At 40.3% G+C, this 22978-nt stretch overlaps 2 protein-coding genes across 2 annotated transcripts; both read right to left on the reverse strand.

Annotated features, from left to right (window-relative positions):
* Positions 1–4717: 4717 nt before the first annotated feature.
* LOC306926251 (GTPase IMAP family member 9-like) lies at positions 4718–7840 on the reverse strand (the record flags this gene model as incomplete). The annotated part of the gene is made up of 4 exons (XM_079505518.1): positions 4718–4755; positions 4999–5285; positions 6443–6923; positions 7696–7840. The coding sequence occupies 4 exons, from the start codon at positions 7838–7840 to the stop codon at positions 4718–4720; spliced, it is 951 nt and encodes a 316-aa protein (XP_079361644.1).
* An 8168-nt stretch (positions 7841–16008) lies between these two features.
* Positions 16009–22437, reverse strand: LOC306926252 (GTPase IMAP family member 8-like). Its single transcript, XM_079505519.1, has 7 exons — positions 22409–22437; positions 21595–22057; positions 21153–21370; positions 19577–20057; positions 18145–18407; positions 17329–17553; positions 16009–16751 (listed from the first exon to the last, which is right to left on the reverse strand). Exons 1-7 carry the CDS (start codon positions 22431–22433, stop codon positions 16636–16638), a joined length of 1791 nt encoding a protein of 596 aa, XP_079361645.1. The 5' UTR covers positions 22434–22437; the 3' UTR covers positions 16009–16635.
* Positions 22438–22978: the final 541 nt, after the last annotated feature.

The following is a 22978-nucleotide window of genomic DNA, read 5'->3' on the forward strand; positions in this document are numbered from 1 at the left end:
GGTCATTGTGTGACCAAGGCCGAATCAGCCACACAGTATTTTGGCAATAGAATATTCTTTATCGTTATTACTTTATAAGACATACAACCATTAATTATTTGAGGTGCACTATTTAAAGTGCGAAAGGTATCAATGTTGTACAACCCTATTGAGTGAATAAACCTGGGACCGTTATTTAATTGAAGAGAAACGGAAACTCTTTTGTCATTATTACTCTTAACTTCAGTTTGTTCAAGGACACACAGCCGGTTCACGTTTTACCAGGTAAGAGAGCAACAACCGTAAAAAGGTGGAGAGAGACTGACACTGAATCATGAATCAAAATATAACATTCGTTTGTTCCCCTTGTACATCGGCCACTAAAATGCCATAAAATGTACAATGTTTATTACTAAAATCCTCCTAAAATCTATACAAAAGAAACAAAATAACAAACAAAACAAATAATGAATCCTTAAAAGTGTTCAGTAGAAAAGTGTGCAAAGTGCGTTGGGTCAGATAGTTCGGTTTGTGAGTAGAGAGTAGAGAGTCTCCAGTCAATCCAGCATCATATACTTTGAATCAGAACAATACGTCCACTTCAATACATCCTGGATCTGAAATCACATAAGGCAAAGGCCAGTTTCTCCGTTCCACAATTAAGCACAGCTAACAGCCTCACTAGGGTGGTGGAATCGACAGTAGTGCGGGATGGAACAATACTCACACACAACGGGGTTATTCATTCTCTCTCTCTCTCTCTCTCTCTCTCTCTCTCTCTCTCTCTCTCTCTCTCTCTCTCTCTCTCTCTCTCTCTCTCTCTCTCTCTGTCCTCCTGTCACCCTTAACACACTCAACAGAGCAGCACACACACATCCTTCCCCTCTGCCAGTCTCTTTATACTGATACAAGTCAAGTTCCCAATAGAAAAACTCCTCCTCTTCCGTTCCCCATCTGACAGCTGTCAGTTGAGGGCGCTGACGTCATCATTAGTCCGGCGGAACCGGAAGTCTCTGCTCACATACAGGATCATATATCCAATCGACAGTGGTAAGTATATACATATAATAAGGAAGGATCATCATAAGTCACTGAACGGATATACAACATTATATATGCAAAACAAATAAAGAAACAGAAAATAAAAAAGGAACCTATCTTGAAACAGGTCACAATTGCAGTAGTGAGAATGCTAGTCCCTATAATGTTCTTAACACTCACACCTAGATGTCTGTTTTAGTTATTCATCACTGTCGAAGATACGTTTTTGGAGAATAAAGCTTTTGATATAATTTAGAAATGGGTATTAATGATTGGTATAATTGTGCACAAGGAACACTATGCATGAATTGAAATATGCTAAAGTAAGAAAAAAATAAATGTGCATTTTAAAGAGTCTATGACTAATCAATCTTAGAATGTAATCTTAGAATTACCTTATCAAGTCACCAAGTAGGTAATATGAATGGGTGGGACCATGTCAACACGCCTAGAACAAAAAGCTCTATATGGAACCAATGGTTCTATTCTTTGATATGTAAAGAAACCTCAGAAGTTTACAAGCTGCAATCAGGAACTTACTAAACTATAACTTCATACTTTTTAACTATACAATTTACAATTTAGGCATTTAGCAGACGCTCTTAATCCAGAGTGATTTACATTAAGCAAGAACAAAAAAACATGGGAATACATCACATATATAAAAAGCATTTATCATGAAACATGCGTAAGCTAAGAATGTAACAGTGGAATATCTACGTATATAATGAAACTATACATATAAACTATACATAAATACAACACTATGCTGTACATATGTACTATGAAGTGCTATGACTACATACAATGCAATTATAGTGCTGTCTACATAACATGCTATAAGTCTGTATCAAATGCTATATCTAAGTCTACAAAAGTGCTATCTAAGGGGGTAGGGTAAGTGCTATGGGCCATGATGGAGTCTGAAAAGGTGGGTTTTCAGACTATGGCGGAAGATTGGGAGTGATGCTGCAGTTCTGACTGCAACGGGAAGTGCATTCCACAGCTATACTGTGGAATGCATAAACTATAAAATATAGTTTAAAGTACTAAGGTAGAGTATGTATACAATATACATAAGTACCACATCTGCAGTCTCCCTACTTCCATTTGGGAAATGAGACCCTGCATGGTATCAGGAAGGACACCACTGGCTGACAAGTAGCCCTGATGCCTAAAGCTCATATGCACAAATCTTTCTCCACGTCTTTCTCCGAGGACTTGGCCTGGTTGTGTCCGGGGACCGTTTGCTCCTCCGTTTGCTCCTCCGTTTGCTCCTCCGTCTTTTTGCACAGCTCACCAACCTCCACTGTACAGGAAATGCCAAAAACATAATACTAAAAAATTTACTGTAGGAACGTTACTGTAGGAAAGTTACTTTCAAAGTGCAACACAATTAAAAGTATTAAAGTAAGGTTACAATAGACCTACTGTACATATCATTGCTGTCGGGAGGAAACTGTAACTCAATTTTTGAGGTTTTAGATTTGTTTTTGCATAAATCACTCGGTGCTATTGAACATCCTTTACGTCTGTGTATTGATTAAAAAAATATTGAACCAATGAAAAGTTAAAGCACTACGGACAAAACCTCTTAACTCCATTGGACCCTCAAACTGTCTGCTAAATCAGCTAACTCCACCACCTCATATCATTTTCTGAAATGCATGTCTTAAATTTGACATCATCATTATTATTGAAAGTAATATTTTTGCAAAATGTTTTACAGTGTGTATGAAAATATGCTATATTATCTAGAATGGTAAGGTAGTGTGTAGCCTATTATATCCACGGTTCACAAACGTTTTCATTCTCCCCATCGTGAAATGGCTTAAGTTAATCGAAAAAAATGCAAACATCGCCTTTTGAGTCGACCATAGCAGGTCAAACCTGGATACTCACTTAAAGGTGGACGTTCCATGCTTCGGCGATCCCATTCAATGTCGAGTTCGTGGTTGACCTCCTTGGCGGCTGGATGGTGATTGGACTGTGCGTCTGGTGTACTGAATATAGATGGAGCCGAAGGTCAAACATGACAACTAGATTAGGCTATAATCTATATCTTTGTATGATGCAAATGTTTTTGGAGAATAAAGCTTTTGATATCATTTAGAAATGTGTATTAATGATTGGTATAATTGTGCACAAGGAACACTATGCATGAATTGAATTAAAGTAAGAAAAAAATAAACGTGCATTTTAAAGAGTCTATGACTAATCAATCTTAGAATGTAATCTTAGAACTACCTTATCAAGTCACAAAGTAGGTAATATGAATGGGTGGGACCTGCATGTCAACACGCCTAGAACAAAAAGCTCTATATGGAACCAATGGTTCTATTCTTTGATATGTAAAGAAAGCTGCAATCATGAACTTACTTTATAACTATACAATATAGTTTAAAGTACTAAGGTAGAGTATGTATACAATATACATAACTACCACATCTGCAGTCTCCCTACTTCCATTGGGAAATGAGACCCTGCATGGTATCAGGAAGGACACCACTGGCTGACAAGTAGCCCTGATGCCTAAAGCACAATATCTCCACTAAGCAGGCAGAGCGGCAGATATTTGATCTATATGTGGGAGACCCTGGTTCTAATCTTGGGTAGGAGTAGGACATATAATAAAACAAATAGAATATCTAAAGCCTAATTAAACTAAGATTTGATAAGTATCAATGGTCAATGATGTGTGTGTGTGTGTGTGTGTGTGTGTGTGTGTGTGTGTGTGTGTGTGTGTGTGTGTGTGTGTGTGTGTGTGTGTGTGTGTGTGTGTGCGTGTGCGTGTGCGTGCGTGCGTGCGTGCGTGTGTAGCCCAGGAAACCTTGGGCTAATACAGTGACAGCAAAGTATCCTTGAGATTTCACTTATGAACCATTTCCAATTCCAAGCATATAATGACTCATATAGTGATTACTAGGAAGCAGAGAGTTTCAGGAGCAGAACAGAAGACATGTGTCAGGTTTCTTCCTCACGCTTCGTGAACGGAGCTGCCACATCCAGAGCTTGAACCATGTGTGAAGGTAGAGCCACGAGTACGACGATGTTGGTTTTCCAGCCATAATTGTACCTTTTCATAGGATCTCAGTTTCTCTTCAGCATCAGGCTCTGATTGAAAAACTATGGTAAAATAAAAAAGGATCAGAAGATGAAAAAAATTAAGAAACCGTAGGTTATTATTCATTCATTCATTACTAAAATGCTTTTGTGTAATCACCAATAGTCCATATGTTTCCCCCCAGATTTAGTTCCATGCACGTCTCTCGTCTGTTCCACTCCCTCTCGAGCAGCGTTGAATAAGCTGTCAGTTCAGGTCTTTGAACATCGTGGGCTTCTCCATGGCGACTCGACTTTCTCCACGTCTTCTCCGAGGACTTGGCCTGGTTGTGTCCGGGGACCGTTTGCTCCTCCATCTTTTTGCACAGCTCACCAACCTCCACTGTACAGGAAATGCCAAAAACATAATACTAAAAACTGTACTGTAGGAAAGTTACTTTCAAAGTGCAACACAATTAAAAGTATGTGACATTGCTGTCGGGAGGAAACCACCTACTGTAACTCTATTTTTGAGGTTTTAGATTTGTTTTTGCATAAATCACTCAGTGCTATTGAACAGCCTTTACGTCTGTGTATTGATAAAAAAAATATTGAACCAATGAAAAGTAGTAAAAAGTACTACGGACAAAACCTCTTAACTCCATTGGACCCTCCACCACCTCTTATCATTTTCTGAAATTCATGTCTTAAATTTGACATCATCATTATTATTGAAAGTAATATTTTTGCAAAATGTTTTACAGTGTGTATGAAAATGTTATATTATCTAGAATGGTACAGTAGTGTGTAGCCTATTATATCCACGGTTTGCAAACGTTTCCATTCTCCCCATCGTGAAATGGCTTAAGTTAATCGCAAAAAAGTGCAAAAATAGCCGTTTGAGTCGACCATAGCAGGTCAAACCTGGATACTCACTTAAAGGTGGAAGTTCCATGCTTCTATTCCCCTTAACGATGTGACGCATTTCCCAGTTTTGGCGATCCCATTCAATGTCGAGTTCGTGGTTGACCTCCTTGGCGGCTTCGTCGTCCCTGCCTTCTCCGACACCTTTGCCCTCAGCTGTCTCACTCGGCGGTTCCTCGTCTCTCTCAGGTTCAGCACTCAGATAGAAGTGGTTCCCGGCCACCATCTCCTCCATCTTCTCCAGCAGCTCTGTGACCTGAGTTCTGTCTTCCTTGTTCTTGCTTCTGAGGCAGTGATACCTGTATGGTTCAATTTGGGCAGAAAAAGGGGGGGGAAGGGGTGGAGGGGGGTTACATTTTCTTAACACCTATTATAGAAGGATGGAAAAAACAAGACTGGCAAACTTTGCTTGATTTCTATATGTATATGTGTCATGTGCACTTACGAGACCAGAAGTCAGTACGCTATCGCAAGATCTATCAATATGATGTTTGAGCGATATTGGCAACATGATTCAAAGATCCCTGTACAGCATTTTGTATGACAGCTAACAAAATGTGCTGCAATGCAATGTATTGTGACCTACTGTATGTTTTATGTTCACTATTTTCTAAACCCAAAAAAGTTAACAAAATGTGAAAACATTTGAACAAAGTTTGACATTTAAGTTAAACCTGGGACACCAGGTTTGAATAGGGAAACCATTTGCTTTTCTTTTGTGTGATATTATCAAAGATAAATATCAATAACAGATCTACATTTCCAAAGAAGAAAATCTGATCAGAAGCTGTGTTGCCTACTTTATTTGTGATTTACTGCCACCTTTAGGCCTTGTACTGTACTGTAGGTGGTATGTACTTTAGCCAAATGGATACTTTTCCACACCTGGTCTCACTCACCAATTAGCTCACCAGGTGAGCTAATTAGGGGATTAGTTTCAGCCAATTGAGTTCAAACCAGCACACTGTTGAGATTGTTGAGTGAACCCTTTCGCTCCGGCCTTCATGGACAGGATAAGTCTGTAGCCTATGTTTGTGTTTATTTGTTAAAGTTTATGTCTCTTAAAACAATATGTTGGCTCTTAAAGCAATATGTTTGTAAGTTTGTTTGATCTTTTCTATCATGTTTTTGTAATTTGACGTGAATGTAACTAGTACAGCTACTACAAAATGCTCAAACTTGTGAAAGAATGTTTTTGGTTTATGACATATGTGACACAAATGTTTGTTTTCTTTTTTTTCTGTATTGCAGTTTTACAAATTTAAGTGATTGACCACCAAGAACCTAAACTAAGTCAGTGTCTTAATGAGATTTGTTAGCTGACTCTACCTAACGTATTGTAAGGGCAGGACAGAAGCAGTGATGAAACATATCTGCACCGACTATACAAAATAAAAATAAAAAATAAAATAAGGGGGGGGGGGGGGGGGGGGGTATCAAAAGCAGAGGTGCATACCTGTTTCCACAAAGCTTGATGAGCGTGCAGAGAGGCTTTCCTTCACTTGCGATGTGATGCTCAATGGTGTTGTCTCCGAGGCAGTCTCCGAACGTGAACACCACAATGACGTGTCTCCACACGCTCTCCCCCAGCAGCTTCATGTTGTCCAGTGTGATCTCCAGCTGTTCCTCTGTGAACGACGTGCTCGGCGGAAACATCAGCAAAATGACGTTTGGCGACGGAGAGCACAGAGACACCGCCCTCGTGACCTCTGACTTTACAGCCGGAGAAGTGAACATTGCGGGGAAGAATTTCCACCATCCGGGAGTGTCCACGATGGTGACCCGTCTCCCATCCACCTCACCACTTCGCACTGTGGATTCGAGAGTTCTGCTGCCAGCCTGGAACTCCTCAGCATTCAGAATGGTGTTGGCAGCCTTACTCTTCCCAGAAAACACCCAGCCAAGTATCAGAATTCTCAGCTCAGGTCGCCATCCTCCTGTGTGATTAAACGGTAATGAATTGCATTTTTGTAGCACTTTTCCAAGTGATCATAGCGCTTACAATGTTCATTCATTCATACATTGGGAGGTGAAGCGGCGAACAGTCGACGCCAGCGTCCTCACTTCCCACATTCACACACCAATGGTGGCAAGCTCACACCGACCAACTCATTGGAGGCAATGTAGGCTTGTACGTCTCTAAATGTTTTGTATGTCTCTAAATGTTTTGATGAATTGAACAAGGTGGACCCTCTTGTAAACAAGTGTAATGCTTAATTGGGTCGTCCACTCACAGTTCACAGTTAAAGGACCACTTCACCACTTTTCAACTTCTCTTCCTATAATAGGTCCTAACTAATGTTCATGATAAAATACCACCATTTTTTCCTACTCAGTCTGTGTCTCATAGGAAGGCTGTGGGCAGTTCAGAAACCCGTCCACCAGTGACATCATCGATGGTGAATCCAAGCTAATAGAAACGGCAGGCTTTCTTTTCCTGAAAAGTTGCAATGCAAAAGTTGAAGCCATCGTTCTCACGATAATACAAATCTAAATATATTTTAAAACAAATCTTGTTTTAAAAAAAATCTGCCTAATGATGATGTCACTGGTGGACGGGTGTCCGAACTGCCCAAAGCCCTCCTATGAGACACAGACTGAGTAGGAAAAAATGGTGGTGTTTTATCATGAACATTAGTGAGGACCAATTATATGAAGAGATGTTGAAAAGTGGTGAAGTGGTCCTTTAACAGTTAAAAATTAACTCACCTGTTATGAGACCTCTGAGTTTTTGTTTTTGTGTTTGAGAGGTCAACTGCATGTTGGCAGCTTTCTGTGCCACCTCCCTTCTCTTGTCCTCAGCGCTCTGCATCAGCTGAACATCACTCTCATAGCTGCCGTTGGCCGACACCATGGCATCGATCTTGTCAAACAGCTCTTTGACCTTCACAACGCTGTTCATGTCTTCATTGCAGAGGACGTGGTACCTGTCACCAGTGGTGGAATACGTACACTATTTAGTATCAATACTGCATTAAAGAAATACTAAAAGTCTGGAAGTACTTGAGTAAAAGCACAAGTATTGGCATCAAAAGTAAAAGTACTCATTATGCAGAATTTCAAGTTTTTAAATGTCTAAAAATCTTCTGAAAAAAGCTCATTGTGACACTCACACTCGCATCGTGGCGCATTGTGAGCTTGTAGAACGACTAGATTTTCAAATGCCCAAAATGTAAATCGGCCGGGCTGAAGTGGTTACTGACTGTATGTTTTGTAATAATAATCAAAATCTACAAAATCTACAGAGTAGTAACTAAAGTTTTCAAATAAAGGTACGATAGCCTATTTGCCTCTGAGATGTAATGGACTAGAAGTAAAAGAATATTGGAACTACAAAAAAAAGCACAAATAACTAAAAAAATTACTTAAGTAAAGTACTTAAGTAAGAAATACTAAAGGTCTGGAAGTACTTGAGTAAAAGCAAAAACGTATTGGCATCAAAAGTAAAAGTACTCATTATGCAGAATTTCAAGTTTTTAAATGTCTAAAAAACTAAACATTTTGACTTAAGTATAGTACTTAAGTAAATATACTTAGTTACCTGTCGCCGCATTGCCGCATGAGCGACTGAAGCGGGACCCCTTCACTTTGGATGTAGTCGTCAATGGCCGGGCAGGCCAGTCCAGAGCAAAACACGATTATGGTGTGGTCCCAGACGCTCTGGCCGTAGAGGGTCTGCAAATGCTCTACCGTTGCCCTCCTGTAGCTCTCCTTGAACACTAGGTTGGTGTTAATCACCAGTATGAAGGCATGAGGCCCTGCGGGACAGAGAGAGCTGCAGAGCATCATTTCTGTCTTGAACAGCGCCGGTGTGTCACAAAGAGGATACCCCCTCCACCACGAAGGGGCTTTGACCAGTGTGACCTTCCTGCCACACACCGTTCCCTCTCTCTTCTCACTCTCGGCCGATATGTCCGTGGTAAACATGCAGTCTCTGCCCAGGATGATGTTCCCAACCAGATGCTTCCAGGAGCCTTTTGATCCCACAAGGACACCATTCAGTTCTGTTACAGTAAGAGCGAACGGGAAAGAGAGAGAGATTAGAATTTTTCACCAGTCGCGTTTCTACATTGTAGTACTGATACGTTTACTTAAGTACTTTTTCCACCACTGGCATCCTGTGTGCACCAGGAGCCAGTTGCTCACACCAAGTTCAAACTTAGCCTAATAATGAATTGCATTTTTGACTTAAAAGCCATTTAAGCTATAACTAGGCTAAACTTGTGTGAGGTTTTGCAACTGGCTCCAGTCTCGCCTCCAGATGTATATTGACAAGTTAACTATAGCTCTGAGTCCAATTAGTTCAGAGGAATTAGTATGAGAAAGTGGTTTATAAATGATATAATGTCAGAGACTAACCTGGTAAAGATGACGCTTCCTCCATGGCTTTCTCTCTGTTATGACTGCTGTTGGCTGGGTGTGCATGACCTTGACTGTAAACACCTGTGGTCTCCTGTGGTCATACCTTGAATGTGACAGGACAGGATTGACAGCATATCTTCACTTACCCAGATTTCTTTTTCTCTCTCTCTCAAGGTACCGGTATGTTTTGTCATGGTTCAGATTTACAGTTTGTTACAGTTTGTTTGTTTGTTCTTCATTAATCTTTAGCATTTTATGTTTTATGTCAATGTAGAGAGCTAGTATACATCATGCAGTTTACCACTACTGCTGCTTTTACATAAATTATTGTTTTTGAAAACTGTATATTAGGCCTACTAATTTATCATCTTATGAAATAGGGACCCTGGACCCTGGCACAAAGTATTTTCAGATAGGGGTCCGTGACCAACTATATCAATAATGGGGTGCCTTCTCCCTTGACCTTTGTGCCTTGTACATGTTACCTTGTACATTTTACAGACCACTGCCCTAGACAACATTTTAACTCAGATCTTTAAATGTGGGGGGGTATCTTGATATGTACATACCCCACTCTGCTTTAAATGTCACAGGAAAATAACACAAAGTTATGAGGGTTGGTGAGAGCAGGACCATGGACACCATTTTGATGCCAATACCTTTGTAGTTTTTGTACTTTTACTCAAGTACACTGACATGCCTCTCAGCATTTCATGTATATGTAGGCCTACCTTATTGTAAGTCACCTGCTAAAAATGACTGAACTGTACATTCCTACACATTGAGTTCATGACAAAACAACAGTGTACCGACTGCACCTCATACTTGGAATAGCAGTGAAGTGTTTCTGATTCAGGCTCTGATTGTGGGACTATATTTGTACACGTGGTTCATTGACACAACATGCTAATGTGGCGCTGGAAATGTACCAATATCAGCATACAGTATATACCGCCATGCAGCGTGTAGGGGAGGGGGCACACACAGCTCGTCAATATGACCACCTGGCACCTGCACCCAATTAGAGGTTCTTTAATATTTTCCATATACCTGTATAATGATTCACACTAAGGTTGATCGGTGGGAGTCTGGTCTGGATCTCCCTAGAACAGGCAGTCTCTCGGAGTGGCTTGTATGCTTCCAGAAAGGTGGTGTAGCTGTGCATGGTCAAGGTCATGGCCTCTGGTGTTGCATGCAATATGTTGGTAGTATTTGGGGTCTTTCATCAGATTAACACGATCAAAGTCCCCCGCAACAACCAGGGCAGCTTCCAAATGTGTCCGTGGCAACACTGATCCATGTCCATGACCATCTTTGATAGATAGATAAATACATACAAACAAACATGATAATAAAAGTGAAAAACTTTGTTTTTGTCAATATATTCTTATTGTTTTCTTCATAATGTGTGATGAACACACTTACTGTACTGATTTGAAAATCCCAAACACGGAATCAACTTGGACTATGCTGAATTGATCTGTATTGGTCTGATTAGTCTGAGAATCATTGGAGTGATCGAGAAGAGAGAGAGGATCCTTGCCATTAATTATTACCTTTTGGTATTCTTCCTTGTGCCTTAAAAGTGCCTAATTACTTTTTTGGTTTCTTCCCCGTGCCTTAAAAGTGCTTCATTACTTTTTTGTTTTCTTCCAATTGTGCCTTACATTATATTCATCATCCATTTGTCCCCCTCAAACAATGCTCGGTAAGACTTGTCTTGCAACTATCTAAACATTTAACTATAAAGGCTGTATACAGCAATCGAAAGAAGAAAATGGAAAAGACGTTCTGTGTTTCAGAAATTACTAGTTATTTTTGGCTGTGATGCAATTCAGCTACATTCACAATGAAATGGACAGGAACTGCACATTCAGCACTTGCTCATCTCAAAGGATCTTATTGTTTTGTGGTTTTCAATAATGTCCGATATCCCACCATTACGGAGTTTCTTTTCAATACTGTATCAAGTGACTTTTCCTCAAAATATATGAAGATAACTCTAGTTTACAGCCAGGCATTGCAGAAACGTACAAATAATATGATCTTAAACTGAATAATGAAAAAGGAAGGGATGTCCGCACACTGAATTGTAGCTCCCAGGAAGATTCTTTATTTGTTACAGCGTTTCGACCACTGTGGGTCTTCGTCAGGTATGAGTACACAACATCAAGAGGCGTATTATATACAACAGCATATGGGCAGGTCAACAAGGAACAAGCTGTTGCAATGATGAAAATCAAGATAGACACGCCCACCGCATCAGAAAGGATGAGGCTGCAATCAGCATGTAGGGTGTGTCTAGCTAAGGACTCTATATATATAAATATATTGAAAATAGTGGCTCTAAGGCCAACTCTTTAGAACCCAAAAGAAAAGTATAAAGGTGCAGACATAGTTAAAAGTAAGCTGCAAACCAATAAGAACATTGCAAAGGATAGAAATACTGCCTACAGGATGAGACCAAAATATAATAGCAAAATATATAATAGGGTACTGTAATTACAGTACAAAATAATGAGGACATAGCATAGGGACAAAGAATGGCAATAACACAAATAATACACAAAAGTTAAAAAGATATAACATAAAAAGAAAGAATTAATTAACCCAGAAATGGCTTGACATCAAATTCCTCATTAAGCCCTTGTCGGATCCTATCTCTTAAACTGAATAATGACATGCAAAATGAAAACCACAAAATCTCAGTCTTTCTCTCTCAATCTCAGGTTACTAGACTGAGATCATTAGTAATATTAGTAACAATATCCATTCATACATTACACTTAAAGGGATTGTGACATCATTTTTTGGGGGGGTAATTCCTTTAGGTTTTCTGACCTTAGATTTTCTGTGGTCTGGGGATTTCTGGCTCAAACAAGTGCTCTGATTCTCCTGCTGTTTGTGATGTCACAGCCTGCAAATCCGAATTTGCCAGCAGCTCAAAAGGCTTCCAAATCCCAGAGAAAACTCCAGACCACAGAAAATCCACTGAATGTTCAAAGTTCATGTTTTTGGGTGTAATAAATAATAATAATAAATTAAAATTAATGTCATGAAACCTTTAACATCTAAACAGTAGCCTCTTCTTCAGCCACAACAACATCCATTCAGAATTAGACTATATACATTAGACATATCATCCATACCGTATATGTTACTTATTGTTATTTATTTGGTCCTATATAACGAGCTGATGATATGCATTATTTTTGCTGTAATTCTCAGAATAATCCCACATGACACCATTGAGGTGTGATATTCACCAGTGAATCAACATACTCTCTCTCTATCTCTCTCTCTCTCTCTCGCTCTCTCTCAGGCAGGCAGGCAGCCAATGAATGATTGATTACAATATGAATAGAAGAGTGAACCATAGCCAGTACCCAACTTGCAACATTACTCCATCAGTTCACCAAGAATTCAACTCTAAACTGTGCGAATGAGCAAAAAAAAACATCCTCGATGATCCGGTAAGCATTCTACATTCTTCCAATTACTTCTTTCTTCAGAAATGTTAAGTTATCTATATCTTTGTATGATGCAAATGTTTTTGGAGAATAAAGCTTTTGATATCATTTAGAAATGTGTATTAATGATTGGTATAATTGTGCACAAGGAACACTATGCATGACTTGAAATAGGCTAAAGTAAGAAAAAATCTAATATGAATATGAATATGAATGGGTGGGACCTGCATGTCAACACGCCTAGAACAAAAAGCTCTATATGGAACCAATGGATCTATTCTTTGATATGTAAAGAAACCTCAGAAGTTTACAAGCTGCAATCAGGAACTTACTTTATAACTATAAATTTATACTTTTTAACTATACAATTTACAATTTAGGCATTTAGCAGACGCTCTTAATCCAGAGTGATTTACATTAAAGGAGCATTCAGTGATTTGGCTGATTTGGAAAACCACCCAGTCCGCCCCGGTAACAAAATGTGCACATGCACGCTCAACAGTGGGGGGAAGTGCAACAGACCAACAGCACGTGCACCAAGGCCTGCCCCCACTCGATCATGATTGGAGGAAGGCCCCACTCATCCTGATTGGATGAAGGTTTTGCCACCCGCCACCAAAACTGAAACTAGGGTTTTTTTACCCCAGGGGCTCACTGGGGACAGGGAGGAACTCCTTATATGGTCAGCACACTCTATAGTAGGGAGGATTATCCAGAAAAAAATAAAAAATAAGTGATATTTGAATTAAGTCAAATCACTGAATATACCTTTAAGCAAGAACAAAAAAGCATGGGAATACATCACATATATAAAAAGCATTTATCATGAAACATGCATAAGCTAAGAACGTAACAGTGGAATATCTACGTATATAATGAAACTATACATAAATACTATACTATGCTGTACATATGTACTATGAAGTGCTATGACTACATACAATGCATTATAGTGCTGTCTACATAACATGCTATAAGTCTGTATCAAATGCTATAAGTCTACAAAAGTGCTATCTAAGGGGGTAGGGTAAGTGCTATGGGCCATGATGGAGTCTGAAAAGGTGGGTTTTGTTTGGGAGTGATGCTGCAGTTCTGACTGCAACGGGAAGTGCATTCCACTGCTATACTGTGGAATGCATAAATTATAAAATATAGTTTAAAGTACTAAGGTAGAGTATGTATACAATATACATAACTACCACATCTGCAGTCTCCCTACTTCCATTGTGAAATGAGACCCTGCATGGTATCAGGAAGGACACCACTGGCTGACAGTAGCCCTGATGCCTAAAGCTCATATGCACAAATCTTTCTCCACGTCTTTCTCCGAGGACTTGGCCTGGTTTTGTCCGGGGACCGTTTGCTCCTCCGTTTGCTCCTCCGTTTGCTCCTCCGTCTTTTTGCACAGCTCACCAACCTCCACTGTACAGGAAATGCCAAAAACATATAAAACTACTAAAAACTGTAAAAATACTAAAAACTGTACTGTAGGAAAGTTACTGTAGGAAAGTTACTTTCAAAGTGCAACACAATTAAAAGTATTAAAGTAAGGTTACAATAGACCTACTGTACATATCATTGCTGTCGGGAGGAAACTGTAACTCAATTTTTGAGGTTTTAGATTTGTTTTTGCATAAATCACTCGGTGCTATTGAACATCCTTTACGTCTGTGTATTGATTAAAACAATATTGAACCAATGAAAAGTTAAAGCACTACGGACAAAACTCCATTGGACCCTCAAACTGTCTGCTAAAGCAGCTAACTCCACCACCTCATATCATTTTCTGAAATTCATGTCTTAAATTTGACATCATCATTATTATTGAAAGTAATATTTTTGCAAAATGTTTTACAGTGTGTATGAAAATATGCTATATTATCTAGAATGGTAAGGTAGTGTGTAGCCTATTATATCCACGGTTCGCAAACGTTTTCATTCTCCCCATCGTGAAATGGCTTAAGTTAATCGGAAAAAAGTGCAAACATAGCCTTTTGAGTCGACCATAGCAGGTCAAACCTGGATACTCACTTAAAGGTGGAGGTTCCATGCTTCCCTTCCTCTTAACGATGTGACGCATTTCCCAGTTTTGGCGATCCCATTCAATGTCGAGTTCGTGGTTGACCTCCTGTGCGTCTGGTGTACTGAATATAGATGGAGCCGAAGGTCAAACATGACAACTAGATTAGGCTATAATCTATATCTTTCTATGATGCAAATGTTTTTGGAGAATAAAGCTTTTGATATCATTTAGAAATGTGTATTAATGATTGGTATAATTGTGCACAAGGAACACTATGCATGAATTGAATTAAAGTAAGAAAAAAATAAACGTGCATTTAATCAATCTTAGAATGTAATCTTAGAATTACCTTATCAAGTCACCAAGTAGGTAATATGAATGGGTGGGACCATGTCAACACGCCTAGAACAAAAAGCTCTATATGGAACCAATGGTTCTATTCTTTGATATGTAAAGAAACCTCAGAAGTTTACAAGCTGCAATCAGGAACTTACTTTATAACTATAACTTTATACTTTTTAACTATAAAATATAGTTTAAAGTACTACGGTAGAGTATGTATACAATACACATCTGCAGTCTCCCTACTTCCATTGGGAAATGAGACCCTGCATGGTATCAGGAAGGACACCACTGGCTGACAAGTAGCCCTGATGCCTAAAGCACAATATCTCCACTAAGCAGGCAGAGCGGCAGATATTTGATCTCCTATGTGGGAGACCCTGGGTCTAATCTTGGGTAGGAGTAGGACATAAAACAAATAGAATATCTAAAGCCTAATTAAACAAAGATTTGATAAGAATAAACGAACGACAAGAGAGCACACCAGTGCGTTCAGGGCGCATTTCCGAACGCACCCTTAACCATGACCATTGAAATACGACATTGAGTTACGACAACTCCGTTCACTTCATGGGGCCAGTCCAATGGCAGCTCTTCTACAGCACTGTAAATCCCTGGAACATGTGACGCGTTTAAAACCTAAACACCAGTGTGTAATAATAAAATGCCAAATGTTTATTAATTTTCATAAAATACAGTAGAACACGAGTTCACTCAAACACCTCACGAGAACACCTAGTGTTCGAATTCTAAACACCTATATGACTGACTTTGATTGTAAAAGCTAAACACGTTTATGTGTTTAAAAAGTGTTACTGGCGATTAAACATGTTCTTCTGTTTATAATCTAAACACTGTGACACGTTTAAAAAGTGTTACAAATAAGTGTTTAGAAATAAACGTTTTGGGTTTAATAGACTTCTAAAGTCCTGGACCGGAAGTTGGCAGAATGCACTGGACCCAGCCAACAGCCCAGCTTTAATGATCTTAAATTCCGTTATTTTAGATTGTTTTTTAGTAATAGTACAACATAAACATTAGAGAGACTTTAGTTGTCATGTTGCACACATGCCTAAAATTGCTGATATTTGCGCCGCCCCCGTTGAAAACAATTTGCTCTGTGTCTTTATCAAGGGCAGATGATGCATGAGATTTAAATGTGTTATAACTATGTATTATCTAATAAACTGTAAGAAAACTGCTAACAATAAGTGTGTGTGTGTGTGTGTGTGTCTGTGTGTGTGCGCGCGCGTGCGTGCGTGTGTGTGCGTGCGTGCACGTGCGTGTGTGTGTAGCCCAGGCAATCTTGGGCTAATACAGTGACAGCAAAGTATTCTTGAGATTTCACTAATAAACCATTTCCAATTCCAAGCATATAATGACTCATATAGTGATTACTAGGAAGCAAAGAGTTTCAGGAGCAGAACAGAAGACATGTGTCAGGTTTCTTCCTCACGCTTCGTGAACGGAGCTGCCACATCCATATCCAGAGCTTGAAGTTTCCAGCCATGCTTGTACCTTTTCACAGGATCTCAGTTTCTCTTTAGCATCAGGCTCTGATTGAAAACCTATGGTAAAAGAAAAAAGGATCAGAAGATGAAAAAATTAAGAAACCGTAGGTTATTATTCATTCATTCATTACTAAAATGCTTTTGTGTAATCACCAATAGAGAGTATGCACATGCATGATTTTCCCATCAGGACACGCCACCCTCATCTAGACTGAGTGGCAAAACATTGAGCAGCATGGAGTGTTGGAGTTTGGAAGTGCTCGTTGGAAATCACTCAACCGTCCTGCGTACCACCTGTTTCTAAATGTCACATAATGCAGGAGGCAGCAAAATGTTGTTATTGAAAACAAGCACTTCCAAACTCTGACACTGCAGGGCATTGCAGGGCATTTCTTGACAAAGTAGCTCATAACGTTTCTATGGTGGATATTTATTAACAAAAACTTTGCAGATAGAAAGAGGATAATTCAAGCTTTTCGTACAGCTGCAATGTTTGTGAGTTTAACATTGTTTAATGCAATCAGACAGGACTTTTCTGTTTGGATGAATGGGCTGTCAAGGCCAGAAAGTAGTTTTTTGCCACTCAGTGGGCGTTCCCGCATAACTTCCAGGTACGATGATGTCACGCGCATACCCTTGATAGTCCATATGTTTCCCCCCAGATTTTGTTCCATGCACGTCTCTCGTCTGTTCCACTCTCTCTCGAGCATCATTGAATAAGCTGTCAGTTCAGGTCTTTGAACATCGTGGGCTTCTCCATGGCGACTCGACTTTCTCCACGTCTTCTCCGAGGACTTGGCCTGGTTGTGTCCGGGGACCGTTTGCTCCTCCGTCTTTTTGCACAGCTCACCAACCTCCACTGTACAGGAAATGCCAAAAACATAATACTAAAAACTGTACTGTAGGAACGTTACTGTAGGAAAGTTACTTTCAAAGTGCAACACAATTAAAAGTATTAAAGTAAGGTTACAATAGACCTACTGTACCATTGGGAGGAAACCACCTACTGTAACTCCATTTTTGAGGTTTTAGATTTGTTTTTGCATAAATCACTCAGTGCTATTGAACATCCTTTACATCTGTGTATTGATTAAAAAAATATTGAACCAATGAAAAGTAGTAAAAAGCACTACAAAACCTCTTAACTCCATTGGACCCTCAAACTGTCTGCTAAAGCAGCTAACTCCACCACCTCATATCATTTTCTGAAATTCATGTCTTAAATTGGACATCATCATTATTATTGAAAGTAATATTTTTGCAAATTGTTTTACAGTGTGTATGAAAATATGCTATATTATCTAGAATGGTAAAGTAGTGTGTAGCCTATTATATCCACGGTTCGCAAACGTTTCCATTCTCCCCATCGTGAAATGGCTTAAGTTAATCGAATAAAAGTGCAAACATAGCCTTTTGAGTCGACCATAGCAGGTCAAACCTGGATACTCACTTAAAGGTGGAAGTTCCATGCTTCCATTCCCCTTAACGATGTGACTCATTTCCCAGTTTTGGCGATCCCATTCAATGTCGAGTTCGTGGTTGACCTCCTTGGCGGCACCTTTGCCCTCAGCTGTCTCACTCGGCGGTTCCTCGTCTCTCTCAGGTTCAGCACTCAGATAGAATAACTTCCCGGCCACCATCTCCTCCATCTTCTCCAGCAGCTCTGTGACCTGAGTTCTGTCGTCCTTGTTCTTGCTTCTGAGGCAGTGATACCTGTATGGTTCAATTTGGAGAGAAAAAAGGGGTGGAAAGGAGGGGGGTTACATTTTGTTTTCCACTATTATAGAAGGATGGAAAAAACCAAGACTGGCAAACTTTGCTTGATTTGCTGTAGGCCTACATGTAGGCCTATATGTGTCATGTGCACTTACGAGACCAGAAGTCAGCATGCTATCGCAAGATCTATCAATATGCGATATTGGCAACATGATTCAAAGATCCCTGTACAGCATTTTGTATGAGAGCTTACAAAATGTGCTGCAATGCAATGTATTGTGAGTTTGTGACATACTGTATGTTTTATGTTCACTATTTTCTAAACCCAAAAAAGTGAACAAAATGTGAAAACATTTGAACAAAGTTTGACATTTAAGTTAAACCTGGGACACCAGGTTTGAATAGGGAAACCATTTGCTTTTCTTTTGTGTGATATTATCAAAGATAAATATCAATAACAGACAGTCTACATTTCCAAAGAAGAAAATCTGATCAGAAGCTGTGTTTATTTGTGTTTACTTTATTTGTGATTTACTGCCACCTTTAGGCCTTGTATGTGTACTGTAGGTGGTATGTACTTTAGCCAAATGGGTACTTCTTCACACCTGGTCAGGCTCACCAGGTGAGCTAATTAGGGGATTAGTTTCAGCCAGTTCAGTTCAAACCAGCACACTTTTAAGATCACACTGCATGATGTTGTTGAGTGAACCCAATTTCTCTCCGGCCTTGGACAGGATAAGTCTGTAGCCTATGTTTGTGTTTATTTGTTAAAGTTTATGTCTCTTAAAACAATATGTTGGCTCTTAAAGCAATACGTTTGTTTGATCTTTTCTAACATGTTTTTGTAATTTGACGTGAATGTAACTAGTACAGCTACTACAAAATGCTCAAACTTGTGAAAGAATGTTTTTGGTTTCTGACGTATCACGTATATGACAAATGTTTTTTTTTTTCTGTATTGCAGTTTTACAAATTTAAGTGATTGACCACCAAGAACCTAAACAAAGTCAGTGTCTTAAGGAGATTTATTGGGAACACTTGTTAGCTGACTGTACCTAACATATTGTAAGGGCAGGACAGAAGCAGTGGTGAAACATATCTGCACCGGCTATAAACAAATAAAATAAGGGGGGGGGGGGGGGGGTATCAAAAGCAGAGGTGCATACCTCTTTCCACAAAGCTTGATGAGCGTGCAGAGAGGCTTTCCTTCACTTGCGATGTGATGCTCAATGGTGTTGTCTCCGAGGCAGTCTTCGAACGTGAACACCACTATGACGTGTCTCCACACGCTCTCCCCCAGCAGCTTCATGTTGTCCAGTGTGATCTCCAGCTGTTTCTCTGTGAACGACGTGTCTAGCGGAAACATCAGCAAAATGACATTTGGCGACGGAGAGCACAGAGACACCGCCCTCGTGACCTCTGACTTTACAGCCGGAGAAGTGAACATTGCGGGGAAGAATTTCCACCATCCGGGAGTGTCCACGATGGTGACCCGTCTCCCATCCACCTCACCACTTCGCACTGTGGATTCGAGAGTTCTGCTGCCAGCCTGGAACTCCTCAGCATTCAGAATTGTGTTGGCAGCCTTACTCTTCCCAGAAAACACCCAGCCAAGTATCAGAATTCTCAGCTCAGGTTGCCATCCTCCTGTGTGATTAAACGGTAATGAATTGCATTTTTGTAGCACTTTTCCAAGTGCTCAAAGCGCTTACAAATTACAATGGTTAATTCATTCATACATTGGGAGGTGAAGCAAGCTCACACCGACCAACTCATTGGAGGCAATGTAGGCTTCAGTGTCTTGCCCAAAGACACTTCGACATGTGGACAGGAGGTAGGCTAGACAGGAGGAGCCGGACAGGAGTAGCTAAGTATGAATTTCCCTGTTTTATTCTCTGCCAGGCCAAAGGCTGTGGATGGAGATTATGTTTTCGTACCTCTGTCTCACTGTCTGTCTGGCAGACAGTTGGACCGGTCAAACAATGCCAAGGAAGACAGACACACGCGCACGTACCAAATCCCACTACCAGAATCAGAATAGGGTCGATGTGGTGTCTGTTTGCTAGGATCAAGCTTACCAGCACTCCACTTGCCTCCCAACTTGCCCGACACTATTCATTAGTACTCTGATTGGGTCTAGGCTTATTATCCCACCGTCAAGGTCTTCACATATTGTAGCCTACCGTTACTATAAAACGCATTATTAATATTCAGGCACATTTCAGCCACCTCTTTTGCCCATTAGAACCACTCTACGCAACATCATTAAACCGCACCTATGTTAAGAGCATTCTACAGGCCACTGTTTTGTTTTTAGTTTTTTTTCTGTGGCGCTAGAGCGAGACCGGTCACATGCCAGTCGACCTTCTACGTTTTCCAAATCTCTCATTGTGGTCTGTAACCGTAGGTTGTGCCATCAAATTTGTGTGTGCATGCACACTTCCTTTAGGCCAAGGACATTTTGGCTGCCATATTTTCAGGAAGTGATCTTTTTGTTGATTGCATGCCGGTTTCTCTCCATGTGTAGCACATTGCCCAACAGCCCAAGTCTCTAAGTCACTGCTGAAACAGAGGGCTAGATTCTGATTTCCATTGTTGCAAAATCAAACCAGGCCAGCAGTGTGTACAAAAAGATAGATTGACCCTCAAATTAATTAAGAGCACCCATTTCTAGTTGCACATGGATTCCACTCTTCCAACCCCCCCCCCCCCCCCTCCCTTCAAAAATGCAAATTAACTCACCTGTTATGAGACCTCTGAGTTTTTTCTTTTGTGTTTGAGAGGTCAACTGCATGTTGGCAGCTTTCTGTGCCACCTCCCTTCTCTTGTCCTCAGCGCTCTGCATCAGCTGGCCGTCACTCTCATAGCTGCCGTTGGCCAACACCATGGCATCGATCTTGTCAAACAGCTCTTTGACCTTCACGACGCTGTTCATGTCTTCATTGCAGAGGACGTGGTACCTGTCGCCAGTGGTGGAATAAGTACACTCACACATTTTACTTAAGTAAAAGTATCAATACTGCATTAAAGAAATACTAAAAGTCTGGAAGTACTTGAGTAAAAGCAAAAACGTATTGGCATCAAAAGTAAAAGTACTCATTATGCAGAATTTCAAGTTTTTAAATGTCTAAAAAACTAAACATTTTTACTTAAGTATAGTACTTAAGTAAATATACTTAGTTACCTGTTGCCGCATTGCCGCATGAGCGACTGAAGCGGGACCCCTTCACTTTGGATGTAGTCGTCAATGGCCGGGCAGGCCAGTCCAGAGCAAAACACGATTATGGTGTGGTCCCAGACGCTCTGGCCGTAGAGGGTCTGCAAATGCTCTACCGTTGCCCTCCTGTAGCTCTCCTTGAACACTAGGTTGGTGTTAATCACCAGTATGAAGGCATGAGGCCCTGCGGGACAGAGAGAGGTGCAGAGCATCATTTCTGTCTTGAACAGCGCCGGTGTGTCACAAAGAGGATACCCCCTCCACCACGAAGGGGCTTTGACCAGTGTGACCTTCCTGCCACACACCGTTCCCTCTCTCTTCTCACTCTCGGCCGATATGTCCGTGGTAAACATGCAGTCTCTGCCCAGGATGATGTTCCCAACCAGATGCTTCCAGGAGCCTTTTGATCCCACAAGGACACCATTCAGTTCTGTTACAGTAAGAGCGAACGGGAAAGAGAGAGAGATTAGAATTTTTCACCAGTCGCGTTTCTACATTGTAGTACTGATACGTTTACTTAAGTACTTTTTCCACCACTGGCATCCTGTGTGCACCAGGAGCCAGTTGCTCACACCAAGTTCAAACTTAGCCTAATAATGAATTGCATTTTTGACTTGACTTATTTAAGCTATAACTAGGCAAAATTTGTGTGAGGTTGTGCAACTGGCTCCAGTCTCGCCTCCAGATGTATATTGACAAGTTAACTATAGCTCTGAGTCCAATTAGTTCAGAGGAATTAGTACGAGAAAGTGGTTAATAAATGATAATGTCAGAGACTAACCTGGTAAAGATGACGCTTCCTCCATGGCTTTCTCTCTGTTATGACGGTTGTTGGCTGTGTGTGCATGACCTTGACTGTAAACGTCTGTGGTCTCCTGTGGTCATACCTTGAATGTGACAGGACTGGATTGACAGCATATCTTCACGTACCCAGATTTCTATCTCTCTCTCTCTCTCAAGGTACCGGTATGTTTTGTCATGATTCAGATTTACAGTTTGTTACAGTTTGTTTGTTCTTCATTAATCTTTAGCATTTTATGTTTTATGTCAACGTAGAGAGCTTGTATACATCATGCAGTTTTCCACTACTGCTGCTTTTACATAAATTATTGTTTTTGAAAACTGTATAGGCCTACTAATTTATCATTTATGAAATAGGGACCCTGGCACAAAGTATTTTATAGGGGTCCGTGACCAACTATATCAATAATGGGGTGCCTTCTCCCTTGACCTGTGTGCCTTGTACATGTTACCTTGTACATTTTACAGACCACTGCTCTAGGCAACATTTTAACTCAGATCTTTACATTTGGGGGGGTATCTTGATATGTACAACCCCCACTTTAAATGT

Source organism: Electrona antarctica (assembly GCF_951216825.1).
Source record: "Electrona antarctica genome assembly, chromosome: 7".
NCBI classification, from domain to species: domain Eukaryota; kingdom Metazoa; phylum Chordata; class Actinopteri; order Myctophiformes; family Myctophidae; genus Electrona; species Electrona antarctica.

Bases quoted from the DNA above. Each gene is read 5' to 3' on its own strand.
- LOC306926252 (XM_079505519.1), bottom strand. From the start codon at position 22,433: ATGGAGGAAGCGTCATCTTTACCAG. The intron at 21,371-21,594 runs GTAACTAAGTAT...CACTGGCGACAG, and splicing joins ATGCGGCAATGCGGCAACAG to GTACCACGTCCTCTGCAATG. The intron at 18,408-19,576 runs GTATGCACCTCT...TGAACCATACAG, and splicing joins ATCAAGCTTTGTGGAAAGAG to GTATCACTGCCTCAGAAGCA.